This window comes from Corvus brachyrhynchos, unplaced genomic scaffold, assembly GCF_000691975.1.
Source record: "Corvus brachyrhynchos isolate BGI_N302 unplaced genomic scaffold, ASM69197v1 scaffold182, whole genome shotgun sequence".
Taxonomy (NCBI): Eukaryota; Metazoa; Chordata; class Aves; order Passeriformes; family Corvidae; genus Corvus; species Corvus brachyrhynchos.
Window position 1 is genome coordinate 228,656 of NW_008236807.1, and position 7,058 is coordinate 235,713.

Sequence of the window (7,058 nt, forward strand, 5' to 3'; positions counted from 1 at the left end):
TTTTTTTGGGAATCCCAGCTTAGTGTTTCCCAAAAGGAAAAGGGAGGACACTCCAGCAGCTGGATGCCCTAAATCCACGTGAGGGAATGATGGAGAAGAAAACCCTGCAAGGGAAGGGGGCGAGGGAATTAGAACACTGTTTTTATACAATATTGAAAAAATACAAATTTTTATTGTGATTTTTTTTTTTTGGTTGCCTTTTGTTTGTTTGCTTGTTTTGTTTTTTTTTTTTTTTTTTTTTTTTTTTTTGGTTTTTTTTGAAGCTTTTAAAACTGAAATCACCACCCAGCACTTGACTCTACTCCTAAGTAGCACCTACAAGTATAGCACAAGCAAAACTGCCAGGGCAGCAGGAAAGCGAGTTAAACGTGGCCCCTCCCTCCCCAAATTAATGAGCAAACAACGTGCTAGATAAGAGTTAATTACATCATTACATGTTAAATAATTAATATTACCCTCCAACAAGCCACAAATGCTAGATAGAGAACTTCAGCACAGTACTAGCCACAGCCCTACATCACTGCTGGAAAAGAATGGGAAAAAGGAGAGGGAAAACCTTTGCTTCGTGCCCGGAATTAACAGAAAGGAAATTCATGGTAGGTTTTTATTCAGGAAAATCATGCCAAAGCAAAGTGGGACTTGATGGAGTTTCTGTTTTCTCCCCCCCAAAGCAACAGAAAAGAATCTGATTGTGCTTTATGAATCAGAGACAGGGTTGGAATCGCCCAACTCGGTGGCGCCTCGAAAGGAAAGGAAATAAACCCCAATAATTCTGGGCAAATGATAAATGTACCAGTCTGACATTCAAAACTCCGCTCCAGAGTCGCTCAGGGTGGGTTGATTTTTCCTGCAGGTCGCATCACAAATGAGAAGATCTTGCCCAAACCCCTTTGAAAAAATCCCCAAAAGAAAACCAGCAGGTAACATTCAGCTTTAAAAATCCATCTTAGTTTAAATCTGCGATGCACAATTATCCCAATTCAAGTATCCCAAGGAGACATTTACTCTATCAGATTTCTAGGAACAACAAAAAAAAAAATCTCTCAGCTTGCTGCAAGACACCAGGAGAAATCCAACATTCCATTTCCCAAACATCCTGGAAAAAAAAAACCAAAAAAAAAACAAAACACCAAAAAACCAAAACCAACCAACCAACGAAAAACCAAAGAGTGAATTCATTAATTCATTTGCTTCCTCAATTGGTGCTTTTTAGTTTTTTTTTTTTTTTTATTCAGCTCAAATTTTGTGGTTTTGTTTTTTTTTTTTTCTAAGATCATATTCTTTGTTAACTCTTAAGGAATTTTTATCCTGTTGTACACACACAAGCAGATGGGAACCAAGCTGGTGCAGAAGGAGGAGGAAAGATTAAAAAAAAAAAAAAAAAGAAAATCAAATCAGTGCCGATGGATTCGTGGACTTCGGCCAACGGGACAATTCCGTGGATCTGAAGCTCTGGCAAGGCCAATCCATCTGGTCAGAGGAGCTCCCAGGACACGGTGAGTGCTTGGCAGGTGTTTGAACCAGATTTCGAGCAAAAGAGGGAGGGGGAAAGAAGAAAACGAAAAAAAAAAAGCCAACTCGAAGCCATTCAAGGGCAGCAGGTTCCAAACTGGGACAAGGGAAGAGTTTGATTTCCATGTGCTCCAGGTCAATCCCAGCACTGTCCAAAGAGCATCATCCGTGGGGTTCCGGGTGGTTCTTCCCTCCCAGCAAGGGAACAGCTCCTAATCCAGACCAAGCAAGGGAACAACATCCAGCTTTTCCAAAGTCCCCAGAGGAAATCCACCAGTGGTTGTCAGTCCCTACAGTTCGGGAGGGCAGGGAGGAGTCCACAGAAAGAACGGACTGAAATTCCAAGTCATTTTCCAGCTTCAATGCTCTGAGAAGCTCCAAGCCTTTGGATTGGTTTTTTTTTTTCTTAAATCCCTCTTTCTTTTTTTTTTTTTTTTTAATGTGACTCCACCTAAAACACGACCTGGAGGAGCCCCTTCCATCCCTACACAGCTCTACCATCCCCAAGGTTTTAGACTCGGAGGAAACCTCGATCCGAGAGCAAATCCCTCTTTTTATTTCGTTTGTTTGTGGTTTTTTGTTTGGTTTTTTTTTTTTTATTTTTGCTAATTCCCTCCCTCCCAGGGCAGCTGTTTGGTAGCACACCAAAGCTGACTTGGCCAAATGGAATCTCAATGCATGCATCCGGGCTGCATATTGCTACCAAAATGGAATGTTGGGAATACGCTATGCACCTCGGGAATTGGGAAATGACCAAGAAAATCAAGATCTAAAGGGTGATATATATATATATATATATATATATATCAATGCTATAATTCATACACACCTCTATAATTCATAAAAACCTTGTTTAGTAATAAAAAAAATTGCTTTGTTTAAATATGAATATTATAGTCTGCTTCTCATGGTTAGGAAATTAGAGTCTCTCTGAAAAGCAGGTGGCCTCCTCTACTACAATTCCATATCCTGAGCCTCATCTTCCGAGAAGTCGGACATGGAGCTCTCGGATGAGCTGTCCCCGGTGCCTTCTTCCTGTTCTTTTAGTGCTTCTTCTGTTGCATATTTCTGGATGTATTCTGGAGGGGAGAGAAAGAAAAAGGATGTTTAGGGACAGATAATCAACAGCTGGAGGAGGTTGGGTCACAGCACATTTGGTAAGTCAGATAAATTATATAAATTGTAAATGATCCTATTGCCCAGAGCAGCTGTGGCTGCCCCTGAATCCCTGGGAATGTTCCAGGCCAGGTTGGAATTGGATGATCTTTTAGATGCCTTCTGATCCAAACCAGTGTGGGATTGTGCATTTCTCACACCAAACCCAGCATTGTCCAGCAATGGGAAAACAGCTGGTGGAGACCCTGTCCAGGATGTGCAACCTGGAAAGGAGGAAGATCCCAAGGATCCTGTGTCAGTAGCTGGAAACAACCCAAGTCCTTCCCAGTGGGCTGTAACTCATGGAATAAGACAGGATTTGATTTGCTGCCACAGTTGGTGACTTCGAGGACAGCTCTAAAAGCCAGCAAGGGGCCTGACTTGAAGAAATGAAGAGCTGAGTTGAAACTGATGGGACAAAACCGTCACTGAAGCAAAGCTGAGAACCAGACTAAAATTCCAGACTAAATCCTACGTAAGCCAAGTGGAAGGAAGGAGGAACAGAGACAGCAGAGCACAAAACTACTCCAGGAACAGCTGCACTGTTTCTTTTCTTTATTATATGTAAGAAATGGAATTGGGATGGAATTGGGATGCTGACAGGACAAGAATGGGGCTCTGCAGAACCCGCTCTGGTGGAAACTCCCTGCCCATGGCAGGGGCTGAAACTGGACGGCTCTTTAAGGCTCCTTCCAACCCAAACCATTCCCTGATTCTGTGACACATCCTTGAAGTGGCTGCTCCCTTCCCAGAGCTTTCCAAGAATTTATCTCCCTCTGGAAAAGGGGTGCTCACCCAAAGAGGTTGTTATTCCTTGCACATTCCAGCAAAGGGAACCCAAGTGCTGTTGCTGCGAGGCTTTGGATGTCAAAACCCTTAGTGGGAATCTCAGAAATTCCCTCTGGGATTATCCCAAATCCACCTAAACACTGGCTGCAGCTGCCTTGGGAGCTTCCAGACGCAGCAGCCACCGGCCAGGGACTGGCAGGATGGGAGGCCACCAGCACTTCCTCACTGGCTGCTTCCAGAGGACATTCCCACATGGAAGCTGCTGGTGGAAAAGGCCTCCTTGAGCCTAAGCTAAAACTTCAAGCTTAAAATGCCACTTTTTATCCAGAAAAGCTCCTGGGCTGGGTTTTTTGGAAGGTTTAATCCAGGAAAAGTCAAATTTCCAGGGAGTTTCCATGCTGAATGTTACATTCAACTGGGACTTTCAGCCCGTCAAGGAAAAAAAACCCCAAAATATCTAAATATTGACAAAGCATCTCCCACAGAAGAGTGCTCGGGAAGGGGAACCCTCACGCACCAATTCCTGCCAGGAAAACACCACGGGATTCATTCATTTACAAACCCTGGAGCAACAGGAACAAGCTGTGATTACAGCCCTGGTGTTCCAAGGGATTCTACTGGAGCTTCAGCCACGTGGGGTGGGAAAACTGCTCCCAGAGATGTCCTGAGCTCCCAGCAAAAACTCAGCCTGGATATCCTTCAGCTGTTCCTCACCCTGCCAAAGGAAGATTCCCTAAGAAATCTCCCACAGAGGAAGCAGAGCAGAGCAGGAATTATAAATTTTGGGCCTGTGGCCTCCTCCCCAAACCACCACATCACACAAACATTCCCTGCGCTCCCAACGACAAAAACACCGGGAACAGCAGCAATAAATAAATCATGGATTTGCACTCCCGAGTTTCCCAGAGCATGGGAGCTGCCAGGATCCTCTGCAGCAATTTTAACATATCCAAGGCTATTTTTCAAAATGAGGGATGACAGAGTTCAGCTCCATCCCATACTTGTCACGCAATCCTGGGAAGAGCTGGCGGAGTCAGGACTCTGGGATTTATGGAACATGTTGCAAGCACTCAAAGCTCCTTCCAGATCATCTGTACCTGGATGGGAATGAGGGAGGAGGCTATCCCAATATCCTGAGGGATGTCCTCAGATCTTCTTTGGGCTGCAATCAGTTTTTCTGGCTTTTTTCCAAGGATATTTTTGGTTTTTAGGCTGTTTTCAGAGGACTCTCGGTGCTGGCACTGGAGATTTTATCTGACAAACCATTTGGCCTGGAAGCTCCCTCGTATGAGAAAGCAGGGAATGAACTTGGGGATACTGAGCAGGGCAGATCTGCAGGGAAGTTCCCACAATCCCGTCAGAGCAATCAGCCAAGGGAGGCCGAATATTTCACAATTTAAATCACGGCTCCTTTGGAGTTCCACCCTCAAAAATTGGGCATTTCACACCAGAACAGAGTGACTCCAGGTTTAACCACTCCTGGGCGACGTGGCAGAGCTGATCCCACGTTTTGCTGGGGATACCTAAAACAAGTCCTGCTGCTCATGGAGGTTCCAGACCTGCAGACCCTTCCCTGGCAGGGCTCCCAGGGACAAAGAGTCTCCTGGTTATGCAGTAACAAAACTCAGCTCCCTAAAAACTCAGTTCAAATCCAGGCCAAAGGCTGGGAATTTCCCACCAGGAAATGAAATGTTGTTTGGGTTGTGTTTGCTGGATCAGAGGAGGGAGAAATTCCATGGCTTTGCCATAGGCTTGGAACAGCAGGAAAGGGGGGCCTGCTGATTTTAGGGAAGGCAAATCTAAAGCACAATTCCTAATTTTTATCTCATTTCTTACGTTTGCAAGACTAAGTCCATTTGTGTGTTTCACTCACCAGATTGCTTGGACAATCCTCCTATTTATCCAAAGTATTTTGGAGGTCCTTACTGGGAGCTTCTTGAGTCCATTTTGTCCTTCCAAGCCTTCCAGAAGCACCTCCAGCAGCTCTCCCAGTGCTCCCCCACCCTCTCCAGTCACTGTGGAGTCCCACTCCTGCTCACACCAACATCCTGCTTCCAGGAAAAACCATTCCCTTCTTTTCTGAAGGCACTTTTGATCTGCCAAAGTTCCTAACCCCCTTTGGTCCTTTAGTTTCAACTCCTACAGTTCTTTTCCTCATCTTCCAGCCTTTACTAATTTCTCTGCAGCTTCCTAACGGCATTCCCTGAACCAGGAATGGATCTGGGAAGCCCTGGCTGGACTAGGAAGGAACAAGGAAGGATTATTTGGCATTTTCCATAAATTCCTGCTCCAGCACAGTGCAAAACCACCTCCTGCAACAGCATCCCCAACTCCTTGATTGCTGCTCTCAGAACTTTCCAACAAGCCATTTTTTATCCATTAATTGTGTCATTGGATGCTCCTGTTCAAGATTGGAATTCTTCCTGCCTTTTTTTTGGTCACACACCATTCCTTCCCAATCATTTCTCCCATCTCCCAAAATCACATTGAATCCTAACCCAGTTTCCTTCCCAGCTTTCCCTGTTCAGGCTCTGCTGATGATTTCCAACACAGCAGCACCTCATCCCTCCTTCCTTCCCATCACTGGAACTGGAAGGGGAAAAACCAGGCGGTGACTCCCAAATTTGCATCAGAGCCATCATTCCCTCGGGATGGAATCCCAATAATTCTGTTAATTAGGCCTCACCTTTAATTTTCTGTTTGTACTCTTCTGGTCGGTGGAGGTACATGGCTGCAGCGTCACCATTTAGAGGATCTATAGGATTGGGATAAGCCAGCAGCTGGGGCAGGAACGACTCAAATATATTGGTGAGATCTGCAAGGCAAACACAGAGTTGGTGTCCACGTCCCCAGAGCCAGAGCCATCCCAAAAATCCTGGAAGAGCAGCACAAACTCTGAGGGGAAGTGCACGGAGAGTCTGGGAATTAGGTAAAATAAAGAGAGTAAAATCAAAAATAAGAATAAAAATAAGGGTTGATGGAAGAGCTGCTGCAGCTCCTCACAAACTCCTCCTCCCAACACATAAATGAAGATATCCATGGGTGAAGCAAGGAAGGGGATGGAATTTTCCTGGGTTTTAATCCTGGCTTTAAAAATGAGGAAAAACCCCAAACCAACAGTGCGGTGCTCTGCCCTTCCCTGAATTCTTTACCTCTTCCAATCTCTGTTTAAATGTCTTGTGCTCCATGGAAGGCTCCCTGCCCAAGGAGAGGGCTTGGAGCTCAATGATCTCCGAGGTCCTTCCAACCCAAACCATTCCAAGATTCCATGGAAGGCACAAAGTGTGTTCCACAGCTTCCCATGAGCTCGTTAATAGAAACCAGCACTCCTCCAACTCCAAACAATTCCGGGAATGTGCAGAGCTCCCATTAAAACCTTGGTGCCACCAGGAATCTGTCACCAAATAATCCACAACAGGAAACCTCCTCCTGGTGCCCAGGAGTGACCATGGATACACAAAACTCTCTTCCTGCACCCCTGAGAGGACAAACTCCCCATTCCAGTGGTGGGGAGGGGCAGGAACCAGCCCTGTGTCATCACTCCTCCTTGGGAATGTTCCTTGTTGGGGGGCTTTCCCATGGGAATGTTCTATAAATCATTT

At 45.4% G+C, this 7,058-nt stretch overlaps 1 protein-coding gene across 1 annotated transcript in view; it reads right to left on the reverse strand.

The window, feature by feature from the left end:
* Positions 1-232: 232 nt before the first annotated feature.
* UBE2H (ubiquitin conjugating enzyme E2 H) overlaps positions 233-7,058 on the reverse strand; it is a gene marked incomplete at its 5' end in the record, with an annotated part of 18,157 nt that continues 11,331 nt past the window's right edge. Inside the window, 2 exons of the mRNA XM_008628844.2 lie at positions 233-2,591; positions 6,143-6,271. Of these exons, the coding sequence (XP_008627066.2) occupies positions 2,467-2,591; positions 6,143-6,271 (254 nt within the window). The remainder of the gene's footprint in view (positions 2,592-6,142; positions 6,272-7,058) is intronic.